Source organism: Tiliqua scincoides, chromosome 5 (genome assembly GCF_035046505.1).
Source record: "Tiliqua scincoides isolate rTilSci1 chromosome 5, rTilSci1.hap2, whole genome shotgun sequence".
Lineage (NCBI taxonomy): Eukaryota > Metazoa > Chordata > Lepidosauria > Squamata > Scincidae > Tiliqua > Tiliqua scincoides.
The window spans coordinates 128,353,448-128,368,786 of NC_089825.1; the positions used below are offsets into that span (position 1 = coordinate 128,353,448).

The 15,339-nt window shown below is 47.5% G+C and overlaps 1 protein-coding gene and 1 non-coding gene across 2 annotated transcripts; one reads left to right on the forward strand and one right to left on the reverse strand.

Annotated features, from left to right (window-relative positions):
• Nucleotides 1–157: 157 nt before the first annotated feature.
• On the reverse strand, nt 158–230 carry TRNAR-ACG (transfer RNA arginine (anticodon ACG)). Its single transcript has one exon. It is a non-coding gene; the product is annotated as a tRNA-Arg (tRNA).
• A 395-nt stretch (nt 231–625) lies between these two features.
• Nucleotides 626–13,649, forward strand: PRMT5 (protein arginine methyltransferase 5). The gene is made up of 17 exons (XM_066627276.1): nt 626–762; nt 2,012–2,130; nt 3,476–3,561; nt 4,322–4,456; nt 5,163–5,278; nt 6,273–6,322; nt 6,432–6,595; nt 7,073–7,234; nt 7,557–7,634; nt 7,957–8,015; nt 9,158–9,280; nt 10,428–10,603; nt 11,018–11,127; nt 11,962–12,055; nt 12,284–12,400; nt 12,502–12,566; nt 13,217–13,649. Exons 1-17 carry the CDS (start codon nt 632–634, stop codon nt 13,367–13,369), a joined length of 1,938 nt encoding a protein of 645 aa, XP_066483373.1. The 5' UTR covers nt 626–631; the 3' UTR covers nt 13,370–13,649.
• The last annotated feature ends 1,690 nt before the right edge of the window (nt 13,650–15,339 follow it).

The following is a 15,339-nucleotide window of genomic DNA, read 5'->3' on the forward strand; positions in this document are numbered from 1 at the left end:
ACCAATTAGCCGTTTATGTCAGTGCCAATAGAGAAAATCAAACTTAATTAAGATTGCAAGGCATGCAAAGATATATAATGGTTAAGAAAAGTTTTGTGGGGTTAAATGTTGCTCTCGGCACTTGCTAGAGGCAGAACTACCAAAATGCCAGTCCACCCGAGCCAGCCAGGAGTCGAACCTAGAATCTTCTGATCCGTAGTCAGACGCGTTATCCATTGCGCCACTGGCCCTCAGACGAAAGCAGCATCTCCCTTATGCAGCATGTCATCTACAATGCCACAGTCTGTGTCGCGTTGCATGCTGGGCACTGTAGTTCTTAACTGCTTGGGGTATGCAGCACGTGTTCTCCATGGGAAACGTAGTTTCGCTGCAGCCGCATGGTGGAGATGGAATAGATGATGCCTTGCCTTACTCCACTCTGCTCCAATCGCAGAGCTGGAAACTGCTAGCCCCGCCTCCTCGCTCGCATTTCGGGCTTTGATTGGTTGCTTTTCGCTTTGACTAAACAGACACCTCCCCTTTCCGCCGGGAAGGCCTGCTGTGATTGGATGTTTTTCGAAAGACGGTCGCCGATTGGCTCGGGAGGCGGAGGGGGCGTGGCTGTTCTTGTCTCTCTGTGCGGCGCGGGAGCATGGCGGCGATGGCGGCTGCGGCACCCGTGGTCGGGCCGGGGGCAGCGGGAGTGGCACGCGTCTCCTGCGGGAGGGACCTCAGTTGCGTCCCGGAAGTGGCCGGCACGCTCGGGGCGGTTGCCAGGCAAGGGTGAGAGAAATCACGTGGTCCACCAGTGACCTCTGACCCCTCCCCTCCCCCCACACTTGTCCCCCCCCCCCCCGGTCTGGCAACTCACTGGCTACAGGCAACAGGAGTAACCTGTGGAACTCCTTGTCGCAGGGTGCGCTTGATGGCACCTGGCCCTTGATCTGTGGAACTCCTTGCCGCAGGATGCGGTGATGGCACCTTTGCCCTTTGATCTGTGGAACTCCTTGCCGCAGGGTGCGGTGATGGCACCTGGCCCTTTGATCTGTGGAACTCCTTGCCGCAGGGTGCAGTGATGGCATCGGGCCTAGGTGCAGTTGAAAGGGATCGGACAGATTGTTGGAGGAATAGTCAGTAGCAGGCACAAGCCGTGATGGGTATGTGCAGCCTCCTGATTTTAGAAGTGGGCTGCCTCAGAATGCCAGGTGCAGGGGAGGGTACCAGGATGCAGGTCTCTTGTTTTGTGTGCTCCCTGAGGCATCTGGTGGGCCACTGTGAGATACAGGAGGCTGAACCAGATGGGCCTTTGGCCTGATCCAGTACGACTCTTCTTATGTCATTCTGTTATCTCTCAGAAGATCTGTGACCCTAACAGGCTAGCCATGAACTTTGATGCTAACAAGGGTCTGACTTGAGAAGGGTGGCATTTAACTGCCATGGTGTAATTGTTGGGTAATAAGAAGCAAGCAATGAGCCCTCTGTATCCACTGTATTGAATAGGATTGGAATACTGGCACACTCCAATAAAATTGGTATAGCCTTTATTATCATTCTCTAGTCCAGGAGAAGATACATGGCCCCTGGACCACATTTGACCTCTCTCCAGGGGATGTGATACCTTTCTGCAGTTACCAGTCCTCGCTTTCTTTGATCTCTGCAGTTCCTAAAAGTGCCTGTCAAATAGGAGATGCTAATAGGCGGATGGAAGGGTTGTTTCTTTTCTTCTCAGTTGCACTTTTTGGGGGTGTGGCGGCAATGGCCCTGTGCCGTCCCCAAAGTAGTCATCCACAAAAGAAGCTGTGCTTCAATTTGTGATCACGTTATTCAGTATCACCATTGTGAAGATAACAAATGCAAACAAAAATTAGAAAATGAGGTTTGCATTTATATGACTGGAACTGAGATATTATCTGTTTGCTAGTAGATAGCCAGTTCCTTAAAAATAAATATCTTTAATTCACGGACATCTTTTAATTTTTTGCCTTCTGAAATAGTTCCATTTTCTCCCACACCCTAATTCTTCATTCCACAGGTTTGATTTCCTTTGCATGCCCATTTTCCATCCCCGATACAAGAGGGAGTTTTTCCAGGAGCCTGCTAAGAGCCGCCCGGGACCCCAGACCCGCTCTGACCTGTTGCTGTCAGGGAGAGGTGAGAACAGCTGGATTTAACGTCCCTATTTACTTAGACTAGAAGCAATGGATTTTTTTTTTAATGCAGTGTCATTTCTTTCTTACCCATTCCCAAGGATTTGAAGTAGCTGATGATAGGTTTAAGAAACAAACTGCACCAAGAATAAAATTCAAAGTCTCTCCTTATCCATGGGTTTCAAACCTGTGATGGAGGGCCTGACTTTACTTCCTGGATGTGTTCTCTGGTCATGTCTGGGAGGCTTTCTGAAGCCCACAGGAGCTGTACATGGTCTCTGCAGGCCTCAGAAACACCTCCAGATGTGACCAGATAACATATCCAGTTACATCTGGAGGTCCTATGGACTGGACCAGCTGATTTGCTTATCCGCAGGTTTCGGTATATGTGGGAGGTCTCGGAACAGATCCCCTGCAGATATCAATGTCCCAAGTATACTCAAAATGTCTCTGTCTGCATCATCCTACTTGTGCTAAATCTTGCCTCTCCAAACAGGTCCTGCTGTGCTTTTGAGAAGTGTTCAGTTGTCTAGGGCAGGGGTGTCCAAACTTTTGGGCAGGAGGGCCAAATAATCTCTCTGACACTGTTTGGGACCAGGAAAAAAAAAGTTAATTTACATTTCAAATTTGAATAAATTTACATAAATGAATATATTAGAGATGGAACGTATATGAATGAATGAAGGTCTTGCAATAGCTCAAGGCCTATAAAAGCCTTTGCACTTTGCTGCTGCAGCAGCATCACAGATGTGAAACAGCAAGCAGTGGAGGGAGCCCTCATCCCACAGCTCATGAGAGAGGTTGAACAGTCACCCTCAAGCTGACAGAAGTTGCGTCAGGCCAGCATGGGCTCCAGCAAGTCTCTGGAGGGCCAGAGGCTCATTGGATACTGGGGGCTCCTTGCGGGCCGGATTAGGAGTCCTCGAGGGCCACAAGTGGCCCCCAGGCTGGGGTTTGGGCACCCCTGGTCTAGGGGGAAGAAGAAATTCCTCTTTGGAAGGGAAGTCAGTAAGAACACTTTGTTTGTTGAATGAGTACTAAAGACCAAGAAGCTGCTTTTGCTGGATTTTTAAAGAGTATGCTGCATTCTCAGCATAGCTAGTTTCTGTTAATAGCAGCAACTGTTACCCTGCAGATGCCCGATCATGTCTGAACTTGGAAGCTAAGCAGGGTCAGGCCTGGTTAGTACTTGGATGGGAGACCGCCTGGGAATACTGGGTACTGTAGGCTTATCCCATAGTCTTTCGAGACTGAAGGTTGCCAACCATTGGTTTCGAGCCAAGAACAATCTTCTCACTCCCATCCCCCATGCTTCTGTTTAATCCCCTTAATGTATTGTTCTTTACCAGACTGGAACACGCTGATTGTGGGCAAGCTGTCCCCGTGGATCCGAGCCGATTCCAATGTGGAGAAGGTTCGCAGAAATTCTGAGGCGGTGAGTGTGCTTGGTGGGTGCAAGTTTGGAAAGCATTCAAAAAGGTGTTTGGAAAGTGTTCTCATAGTGCAGAACCGTTTGGGCTTGGGGCTGACGAGAGGGGAAAATTAGTCACCAAGATTTATTTTTTTTAAACTGCTTTGCTGGAACCCGGGTTCCAGAAGTGGACAGCCAGAAGTGCCTGCAAAGATCACAGGCAATGACAGTGGCTCATTCAGGCCTGTTCAAATTCAGTTTATGGTTGATATTGCAAATGCTTTTTTTCAACAGTGATGAAGGTCTGTTTGTTTCTGACGTCTGGTAGTTGGATGTACGAGTCACCTCTGAATGTGGAGGCTCCATTCCTAGTTGTCATGGCTAATAATCTTTGAAAGGCCTATCAATTTATTTAAGACTTTTTGAAAACTTGCTATCTCAGTATCGATGGAGAAGTCCTGCCTGTTCTTTTTCTGAACACCCTGTCAATCCATTTCATTATGCGATCTAGTTCTCATTCAGAGTGAGGGAAATATTTTTTCTTTCTTTAACTTTTTCATAATGTTCATAATCTTAATCCATTGTTATAATGTGTCTTTTTACCCTGCATAGTGGCCCTTTAAAAGCCTAAAACTTACAAGGAAAACTCCTCTACCCATTGATCATTTTAACTTCACTTTCTCATACTTCTTCATCTCTGCAGTATCTTCTTTTGTATTGGATTGACAAATAGTGTACTCAGGTATTTTAAAGGTGGCTGTCTTTGCTTCTTTGTCCTTTACAGGCTATGTTGCAGGAGCTGAATTTTGGAGCGTACTTGGGGCTCCCAGCGTTCCTCCTACCCCTGACACAAGCAGACAACCCCAACTTGGCTCGTGTTTTGTGTAACCACATCAATACTGGGCATCACACTTCCATGGTATGTCTGACACATGCTTTCCTTTGTCCCTGCTGAGCATCACAAATCTATGAGATAACCCCAGAATCCTTTCCTGAAAAGCCACAACATCTCCATGACGCTTTCCTTACATAATAGTTCTGACACATGGTGTGGATATCTGCTTATGAGCAGTAGCTTTGGATATAGAAGTACTACCACATCTTTCCTTCTTTCTTGACCCCAAGTGTGGCAATGAATCAGATCCTGAGCCACATTTAAAGGCAACCCACTGAGTCATTGCAGAGTGATTTAACTGGGTGGTACATCAGCATCCTATGGGATAGACCCTAATTCCCCATAGGAGATGGGGTAAAACATACCAGATTATTAAGTGGGGGAAAATACCTTCCTAATCCTCAGCAATGGTATCGAGCAACGAGACTGAGGGCCCAGTCCTATCCAGCTTTCCAGCATCAGTGCAGCCATAATGCAGCCCTGAGATAAGGGAACAAATATTCCCATACCTTGAGGAGGCCTCTGTGACTGCCTCCCCACCAAAGGATGCGCTGCACACCCTATTGGCATGGTTGCACCAGCACTGGAAAATTGGATAGGATTGGGCCCTAAACATCCTAAAGTCTCCCTCCTAAATATATCCAGCTCTGTTTTAATACTGGACTAATCCATAGTGTGGTTATAAACCCCCCCCATCACATGTGTACTCCTTCTCTTCCCCCCATCCCAGTTCTGGATGCGCGTCCCATTGCTGGCTCCAGAGGACTTGCGGGATGATGTGATTGAAAATGAGGCAATGCAGGCTGTAGAGGATGAGTGTGAAGGCGAGGAGAAGACCTGGCAATGGTAAGTGAGTAGTTGGAAAATGGCAGGAACTGAGATAAATGCCTGACAAGTAGAACCAGTGGGACAGTGGAACAAATTGTTTAGGTTTCTACGGCAAGTCTGGCTGTGTAGCTGCAGGAAGTGTAGCAGCACTTTCAAAGTTGAGTTCACAGAACTTTGCTGGATTGGCTTTCAGTCAAGTATCTATGAAGAAAGTAGAGGAGTTGTCAGTTTAACTGGAACTAAAATCATGTGCAGACATGGGAATGGGTCTCTAACAATAGAAAAGCTATGAGGACTAGGAGCCTAGAGACACATGGCTGGAGGAAGATTCAAATTAGTCAGTGAACTGGGGGGGGTGTAGCTTGAGGAAAAGGGCAGAGGAGACAGGGATTTGAGGAAGAAAGGAAGTGGACAGGCAAGGGAGATACAGGCTGCAATCCTATATACATTTTACTAAGAGTAAGTCCCACTGAATACAGTGGAACTTCTTAGTAAACATGCATAGGATTGTGCTGTTAGAGTGCTGGTGAATTCTGTCTATTAGAGAGAACAACTTTACTATCGTTTGTTTATACCAGAGCAAGTCACAAGCCCCTGATCTTGCCAGAAGCTGTTGATACCTTTTCAGGTGACCACAAACTTTCAAACAGTACACTCAAAACACACTTTTCCTGTTGAAGAACGAGCTGTTGAAAGTATGTCTAACATCCCCCCCCCCGATGATGACTGCAGCAGCTCGAAGCACCTTGCTTTTCAGCACCTTGGATTAAACTGTTTTAATACGCACCTTTTGAATTGGTGCTGTTGCTCAAGAGAAAGTGGGTCTCCTCATTGGCTTCTCTTGACCTGTGACTTTTGAGCCATGTCAACTTCTGCTCATCTCCTGGCCATGTTGGCCAGAGCACTGTTTGTGTAACTGGATCCTGAGGGAGAGAAAGGGAAGGCAAATAGGATGATACCGCAGAGGAAGGCTTTCCAGTGTACCTAAATAGCTTTTTGTTTGTTTTTACAGGTGGCATAACTTCCGGACACTGTGTGACTACAACAAGCGTGTTGCTGTGGGTGAGTGAACATGCTTGAGAGGTTCCCACGCTCCACGGCAAACTTGTTGTATGGAGATTGTCATCTCTCCTCCTCGTCTAACAACTCTTATTTTATCCTTTCCCCTCAGCCCTGGAGGTTGGCCCTGACCTGCCATCCAATCATGTCATTGACCGTTGGCTTGGGGAGCCAATCAAGGCAGCAATCCTACCCACCAGCATCTTCCTGACTAATAAGAAAGGCTTTCCAGTTCTCTCAAAGATACATCAGCGTCTGGTCTTTCGCCTGCTCAAGGTTAGCACTTTGGCTTCCATTTGGCTTCTCCCCACCTTTTGATTCTTCAGTTGTCCCTGGGCAACACTATCCTTCTTGGAACCTGAACTTGTTATTTGTAGGAAGGAACCAGCCTGGGTCCTTTTCTGTCTTTCCCAGAGTACCTCTTATTAGGATGGCATTTTCTATGGCAGTCCCTTCCAATGTCTGGAGAACTTGCATGTAATGAGGGGGAAATAGTGGTGGAAAATTCTAGATTGTGGTTCTTTGTGAGTTTACTGAATGAAATTATCCTGAAAAATAAAAATGTTAGATCTGTGAGTGAAAAGGCTGGAGCCGTACAGGTATCTGGCAGTTAAGCTCCTGAGCACCTCCAGTCTCCTCAGAGTCTGTAAGGTTGAGGCAAGTGACTGTGAGGTATGTCTGATCTTGGTGGTGGATCACAGGACATCATTCTTCTTGGGCTGTGCTGACATCTTGTCTGTTGCTGCTGCCCAGCTTGAGGTACAGTTCATCATCACAGGCGCCCACCACCATCCGGAGAAGGAGTTTTGCTCCTACCTGCAGTACCTGGAGTATCTCAGCCAGAATCGCCCTCCTCCTTCCGCCTATGAGCTTTTTGCAAAGGGCTATGAAGATTACCTCCAGTCCCCACTACAGGTAAGCCTTCTCATGTAGGGTATTCAGTTTAGCCCTGGGAAATCTGTGTTAAAGCCCCCCACCCTGCCCCCACTTCAGCCATGAGTCACATGATTCGCTTTGGGTAAAGCATATGTGAAATCTTATCTATCTTCCTCCTTCCTTTTTAACCACTATAGTAGTGAATTTCTGTAGGGTGAATTCATCAGGGAGGTATAGGTCTTTTCCATCAGTCTGTCATCTTCCCCACAATATCATAGTTTCACCCTTCAGGGCTACTCTCTCATCTTCCACATGTTTGTCCCTTATCTGAACCTTTCTTCATGATGCTTTTTCCTTGTAGCCCCTGATGGACAACTTGGAGTCCCAGACATACGAGGTGTTTGAGAAGGATCCCATCAAATACTCCCAGTACCAACAGGTGAATGTGTAATGCAGGGTGGAGGGGCTGTGAGAGGGACAAGAAGAGAAGCCATGGAAGAGGGGGGAGTTATGTGGGAAGGAGCACAGACCAGTGCAGACTGATTTGGTGCAGCTTATACGTAGGAGAAAGGCTGGAGCACTGAAAAACTGGTAGTTGTTGGGATTTGGGAAGGAGAAGAGGTTTCAAAGAGGTGGCTGTACAGTGAGCATGTTTGTAGGGGAATGGACTCCAGGGGAATCATTGCCACTTTCAGTCTTAATGGGAAGGGCAGAGCTGACTTGTGTAGATGCACTCCAACCTGTTCTTTTCCTCCCTTCAGGCTATATACAAGTGTCTGCTAGACCGTGTACCTGAAGAGGAGAAAGAAACCAATGTTCAGTGAGTAGGAATCCCAACATGAAATTGCATGAAAATTTTTTGCAAAGGATGCTGGGAAGTGGGATTACAGGATTTGGGAGCATCTTTTGGCATCTGACTCTTCAGTGAGTAGTGATTCATTGCCGTGTTATGACCTTGTTGGCAAAGGTGATTTGCTGTGCCATACCAGTGGGAATAAAACCTACTGCTGCGCATCAGCTGTCCCATAGCCTCTTATATTAAACAAGGGAAGCATGGAGGATAGTAACTTAAAAGGGGCACTCTGTCTAATTATTTTTACTTAGCAGAATATGTATTTATTTGTATTGTATACCTCTTTCAGCCAAGATTACTGCCTAAAGCAGCTTCAAATTTAAAAAAAACAACAACTAGATAGAGGTACAATATAATTAGGCATTTACATTCCAGGTTTTAAGCTCTTCCTCCCTTCAGAGAGGGGAAGGGGCAGAACAGGAGTTGCAACCTGCACAATGGCTCCGTTCCCCAACTTTCTTCACTCATGGTCCTTTGGGTTACAGCAAGAAATTTCTCTTTCATTGGCAAACGAACACCAAACCCCTGCTGAGCATCTCTAACAAAATACACCTTGTGATAAAGTTTTCTTGTGTTTGTTTTGTGGTGATATTGCTGGTTTCAGTCACCTTTTGTTCTCCTGGTAATCGCAGGTTCTGGATTATCTGCGATAAGTTAAAATGTATCAATACCAGAAATGTACAGTTCAGGAGCAGGGGCTCGTGTTTCTCTGCCTCTGACAGAGAAAACTAGAATTAAGGCTGCAATCCTGTGCACAGTTATACAGGAGGGAGCTCCTTTGAATGCAGCAAGACTTCCTTCTGCTAAAGCATGCACAATATCAGACTGAGTGTGTGACACAGGTGTCCAGCTTATAACTGGGGGGGGGATTTGTCTCATGGGCTTCAAACTCTCATAAGGGAAGTATAGACAATATGGATAAATGGCTTACTGATATGTTCAGTGTCAACAACTGTCTTCTGCTGCAATGTGAATTTTAGCAGTGCCCCCCCACTGACTGCAGCTTAGCTAGAAAATAAGCTTTTAGAGTGGCCAGTTCTTCTTGTTGTCTTCTCCTTCAGTGTGTTCCTCCTTTCTCTTCCCCTGTCTCCCCTGTCTCGCATCCACAGGGTAGTGATGGTACTTGGTGCAGGACGAGGCCCCCTTGTGAATGCCTCACTGCAAGCTGCTCAGCAGGCCAACCGGCGCATCAAGATTTATGCTGTAGAGAAAAACCCCAATGCTGTGGTGACGTGAGTATTCCCTTTCCTTCCCAACACTATGGGTCCTGGGATGTGACCCTGCTCTACGAGGGGGAAAGAATAGGGAAGTGTTTGCCAGTGAACACTCTTCTGTAGGAAATTCACAGGAAACCTATACAGACTGCACAGTGTTCTTTCACGGGATGGTTTACTTTTCGTTTTGTTATACTTTTATCTGTTGTGTGGCTTGTTTTAATTCTATTGTGTTCCACTCTGACAGTTTTACTAAAGGATGGAATCGACTTTGGGAATTATAGGGAGCCACTTTCCATGATATTTGGAGATCAAAATTTTAAAATGTGGAACTTGAGGACATGGGCATAGCCTTGTTGTGATATTTCTTGTGTACACTGCAAAGTCTTCAGGAGAAGTGCTTAGTAAACAGTATTAAATATAAGGAATATAATATGAAACTCCTGCCTCTTGCGGAGCTTGTTGGCAACTTTCAGTCTCAGAAGACTCTGATATCGCACTCTGAATGGTGGTTCTGGAACAGCATCTAGTGTGGCTGAAAAGGCCGATTCAGGAGTGACAATCCCTTCCGCACTAGGAGCAAGTGTAGTCTGTCCCTGGTCTGTGGGCCTTCCTGTCTCTGGCTATGGGCCTTCCTTCTTTGCCTCAGTCTGTTGGCCAAGTATCTCTTCAAACTGGGAGAGGCCATGCTGCACAACCTGCCTCCAAGCGGGACGCTCGGAAGCCAAGGTTTCCCATCTGTTGAGGTCCATTCCTAAGGCCTTCAGATCCCTCTTGCAGATATCCTTGTAACGTATCTGTGGTCTACCTGTAGGGTGCTTTCCCTGCACTAGTTCTCCATAGAGGAGATCCTTTGGGATCCGACCATTGCCCATTCTCATGACATGACCAAGCCAACGAAGGAGAAAAATTTTTGGGAGATGAGATGGAGAAGGCACCTCTAGAGCGCAGCATTTATGAGAACGGAAAGGGTGGACAAGCAAAATGGGAAAGGGCTTTTTGTATTCCCCTAGCAAAAGCCAAGTCTTGTTAACCTGCTCATAGGAAGTGTGGGCATAATCTGCTCCTCATGCCCAGGTATTAAAACTGTAGGAGTGAACTTTACTTGTGATGGAAAACTCCTACCACCACCAGGCCTTGACTGTTATTTTTTTCTTTCTTGCAGGCTGGAGAGCTGGCAATATGAGGAGTGGGGTTCCCAAGTTACGGTTGTCTCATGCGACATGAGGGAGTGGGAAGCTCCAGAGAAGGCTGACCTCATGGTGTCGGAACTGCTGGGCTCTTTTGCTGACAATGAGCTTTCCCCAGAATGTCTGGATGGGGCAGAGCACTGCCTCAAAGGTGAGCCCAGAGACTTTGTGTAGCAGAGACTGTCTGTGTCCTGCAACAGAAGGGGAGTCTAAGGGCGCAATCCTAACCCCTTATGTCAGTGCCTTCCAGCTTTCCAGCACTGACGTAAGGGCAATGCAGCTCTGAGGTAAGGGAACAAACATTCCCTTACTTTGAGGAGGCCTCCCTGAGGAGGCCAACTGCAGGATGCAGCACACGTCCCATTGGCACCGCTATGCCAGTGCTGGAAAGCACTGTCATAAGGGGTTAGGATTGCGCCCTTTATATATGTAGTATGACCTGGGTATTCTTTTGAGGAGGGACTGAGCCCTGGTTTGAACATCCACAGGCTAGGTGCCTTGATCAAGCCTGAAGGCCCTATACATCTGACCCCCCCTCCCCTTATCCTTTCTTCCTGCTACACAGAGGGTGGGGTGAGCATCCCATGTGACTATACCTCCTTCTTGGGCCCAATCTCATCATCCAAACTCTACAATGAAGTGCGTGCCTGTCGAGAGAAAGACCGCGACCCAGAGGTGAGACATACTCTATTTAACCGTTAGCCAGCACAGTGCCTTCAGACCTACATAGTTAGCTCTGTGCTAAAAAGAAATAAAAATTACGTTATGAGAAAAGCTGAATCCCATGTTCTCTGCAAATAATAGAAACCAGGATCATATACATAGATTTTGCAGAACTTATTGTGCCAGTTGCAGCAAGGGACATGCATGACACTTGACAAAGTTCATTGCGTGAGACTGTTGCTGCTGGGAATTCTTCTCAACCCACCTCTCCCCTTGGGCCCTCACCAGGCATTATCCACACACTTTATTCACTTAGCATTTCACCCTTAAGGTCTGCAATCTTGCTTTTCAAAAGCAGGGTCTCAGAATGCTTGGTTCTGCACCCAGGAGCAAATTGTACAATGCAGTCATAGAATATGCGCAGCTTGGATGTGGTATTAGGTGGCGAGCTTGCAGAATAGGGACTTGGAAGCTTGGCATAAATGCATTTGTAACAGGGAGCCAGTGTGAAGACCCTGGGGGATACTGTGACATGAATATAGAGGCAGACCAGAGAATTAGATCAAGCTGTTCGAAATTCATTGGTTCCAGTCCATGAACTGGTGGTTGAAGACTGCTTCACTAGAAACTAAGTATTCTTATTTTGAATAGTGCCCTTTCTAAACCTTTGTCTACAACTCTTCCTCACCAACCCATCTCCTACTCTAGAGCAAGCAGAAGGAGCTTAGCTGGGAGAAACTTTAACCTGACTCCATGGGGAATGAGAGGCAGGTTGTATCACATGCAGAGGATGGAATTGACAATGGTGTCTCTTTGGTCTTTTGCTCCTGTCTTTCTTTTCCCCAGGCTCAGTTTGAAATGCCTTATGTCGTCCGACTTCACAACTTCCACCAGCTAGCACCCCCGCAGGCTTGCTTTACCTTTAGACACCCCAACCCAGGTAAGGGAAGGCTGCAGCTAACTGCACACTGAAAATCTCTGTGGGGTGGGTAGGTGGGACCTGGTCTAGGCATACCTACAGTCCTGTGGTTGGGGAGGAGACTGGTGGTTGCATCACTTAAAGAAAGCCCTCCTGCGGAGATTTTATAATGTGTCCCTCCTTACCTTTTTAAAAGAGGTATACTCTTGGCTGACCAGCCCTTCCCACTTTATCTGTCCCCCCTTGCAGACCCTGCTAAAGACAACAACCGCTACCAGACGCTAGAGTTCCAGGTTGATGTGAACACAGTGCTTCATGGTTTTGCTGGCTATTTTGAGACTACACTATATGGGGATATAACTCTCAGTAAGTGGGAGAGACGTGGATCTCTGGGAAAGGGGGTGTTTTTTGCCTTGATGTCCCATTTGCTGTACATGCTTCTTTTTCAGTAGTTTCCTTTCTTACAGGTATTCGACCTGAGACGCACTCACCTGGCATGTTTTCATGGTTCCCTATTTTCTTCCCAATCAAGGTAAAAGCTTCTACAGGGAGGCCCCCTCTGGAGCTCTGCTTGCCTCCGGAGGGTCCGCTGAGCCCTAGAGCTGAAAAAAATATCACTTCCGGTTTCTCAGTGAAACCAGTTGCTCTCCCACCTGTCTTCTATCGGGTGCGTGTCCATCCTTATCACTGTCATATCATGGCTTCCAAGTTGGAGCAGCAGTTACTATTTCTTTTTTCCCTTGTATCCATGGATTGGGGTGGGGGCTGGGAGAGAGGGTGCTTTCCCAATGGATTGTTTGTTCCTTGCGCTTGGCAAAATCAGTAAAAATGTTAATAATAAAAAAGCAGGAACGTCGTTCATGAAGTTGGCTTGGGTGAATGGAGGGTGGAGCCAGCCACCCTCCTAATGTTTCAGGGTTTGGGCTTTGAACACAATACAAGTTGGGTGGATAGACTGGTTAGGGTGAGAGAGGTGCAGCTAAGGTTGAGCTCTCATGGAACAGTGCTGTCAGAATTAAGGGAGAAAGCTACTTGTGCTTTTTATGTCTCTCTTTAAAAGTTCGTATCTGAGAACAAAAGCACGGTGGTTTAGATTTGTGCTTATGACTTTTTCAAAGGGCAGGAGCGTAGCATAGTTTGAGTTGTTGACTGTTTTCTATTAACTGTTTTTTTTCCCTGCAGCAACCCATGAGTGTACAGGCTGGTGAACGCATCCAAGTGGCCTTTTGGCGTTGTAGCAATTCCAAGAAAGTGTGGTACGAATGGGCTGTCATCTCCCCAACATGTTCTGTCATCCACAATACCACAGGACGTTCCTACACCATTGGACTGTGAGCAGGAATTCAGTCCAGTTCTCTTAAACGAAACTCACTCCCTTCAACACTGAAACATGGGAAAGTTTACTTTGCTCCGAGTAGCACCAGAGACTGTTTATTCTGCACACTGAAACATGCGTTTATTCTGCACAGAGGCCTAAAGGCACAGTGTGTGGGTGGGTGTAGGTTGTGGGGGAAGTCCTCTTCTTGAATTCCTCCTCATACCTTGATCATATTTTTCTGGTCTGTGAAATTTCAATAAAGTCCTTGAACCATGTACTGAGAAATGCCTGAGGAAACATTGAATTAGCTGTAGTTATTTATGCAAACAGTGGTGCATTGAATTTTATGATGTGGTCGTGGCCACAGGTTAGATTAGGGTTGTCAAGATGGGCCTTTGGCCTGATCCATTAGAGCAGTTTTCGTGTTGTGTAATGTTTTTAAGCAAATATGACTCAGTTCTGCAGCGGAATGTCTACTGAACTATGTAATGCTTCTTTTCCCCCTGGTGGTGCATTTCTAGACGGGTGACTCTTTTCTTTCTCTCCATTGCTCAGCCTTTGTAAGCACTGCTGGGTGGCCTGTGGCTTTTTTCTTCTCCTGGTGCCACCTGCACTTGAAGCATTCGTCCCCTGCACTTGGGAAGCCATGCTGTGAAAGCCATTGCAGACCAGCTTAGGCCGGTTGACAGAAATGTGTGTGAGTGAAGAGCCATGATGCCTGCCTGTGTAAGATATATGCTGCACCGCAGGGGTATCAGACAAGGTTCGTGGGTTGAATGTGGCCCCCAGAAGCAATTTATACGTCCCCCATTATAATTGGGCTCCAGGGATGTGCGGTGTGTGGGGAGGCAGGTAAGGCAGAGCCTCCCACTGGTGTCCTTCAAAAAGCACCACCCCCGCCAGGTGAGGTGCACTGGCACACTCAACCCCTATGATGGTGACGGCTCCGGTGGGGAGGCTCTGCCTCACCTCACATGGCAGCGGGTTCAGGCTGGGCTCTACCAGCATAGTTGGGATCTCTCAGCTCTTGGAAACATGAACAAGATTTGCACATTTTCTATCATTTGCAGCTAATAAGTTTCTAGGTGAGAAGAAAGTGATTATTTCTGGCCATCATCTGCCTCATGATGTCACTTCCTGCCCAATGCTGTCAGTTTCTGCTTAACAACATCGCTTCCTGCCTCATGAGCAACTTTCTCTGCCCCATGAGGTCACTTTCTGCTTGATGAAACCACTTGCTCTGCCTCATGACGTCACTTCGTCTGCTGCACTGTGTCACTTCCTGCTTATTGATGTCACTTCTGGCCCTCTCTGGGTGCTCAACTTCAGCCATTGACATCGCTGTGGTCTCCTGAGGCGAACTAACCAAAATGGCGACAGAGGGGCCTCCTGGTGTTCTCAAGGACGGCTTCCCCCAGCTCACTTGGGTGGGGAGGGGCCCTGCCTGTCCACTCCCCGCTTTAGCGTCCCCAGTGGTAGCCCCGCAGGGCCAAAGCAGGTTGCGGAGCCAGGTTGCTGTTGCCATGGCAACTGTGCAGGCCTTGAACAGCACTATCTGTGTGGAAGGGGCCGCCTCGAGGACGACAACAACACCAAGCAGCCAATTAGAGACTCGCTTGCGGCCTGCTGCCTCGTCCAATCAGCGCGCTCGGCTCATCGCGGTTTCCGCCGGCTTTGTACGCCGCTCGACGCCCCACAGTGACGTTGGCCAATGAGCGTCGGTGTTGTGAACAATACATCGCTTGTCTTTTTGTCACGTTTCCTACCAGCGCTCTTATTGGTCCTCCAGTGATGTGACCAATCGGCTTAAGCAAAACCGCGTTCGTCCCGCCTTCTTTTCCACCATTGGTCGTGCCCCTGAGCAGGAGGCGGGAGGAAAATTCGCTTCGCCCTCTTTGGACACGTCATCCAATCAACATCGTCTCAGCGCATGGGGATCCCACCCCCAGCTGGAGCTTGACGAATCAGCGCGCGCCTCTCGCGACAT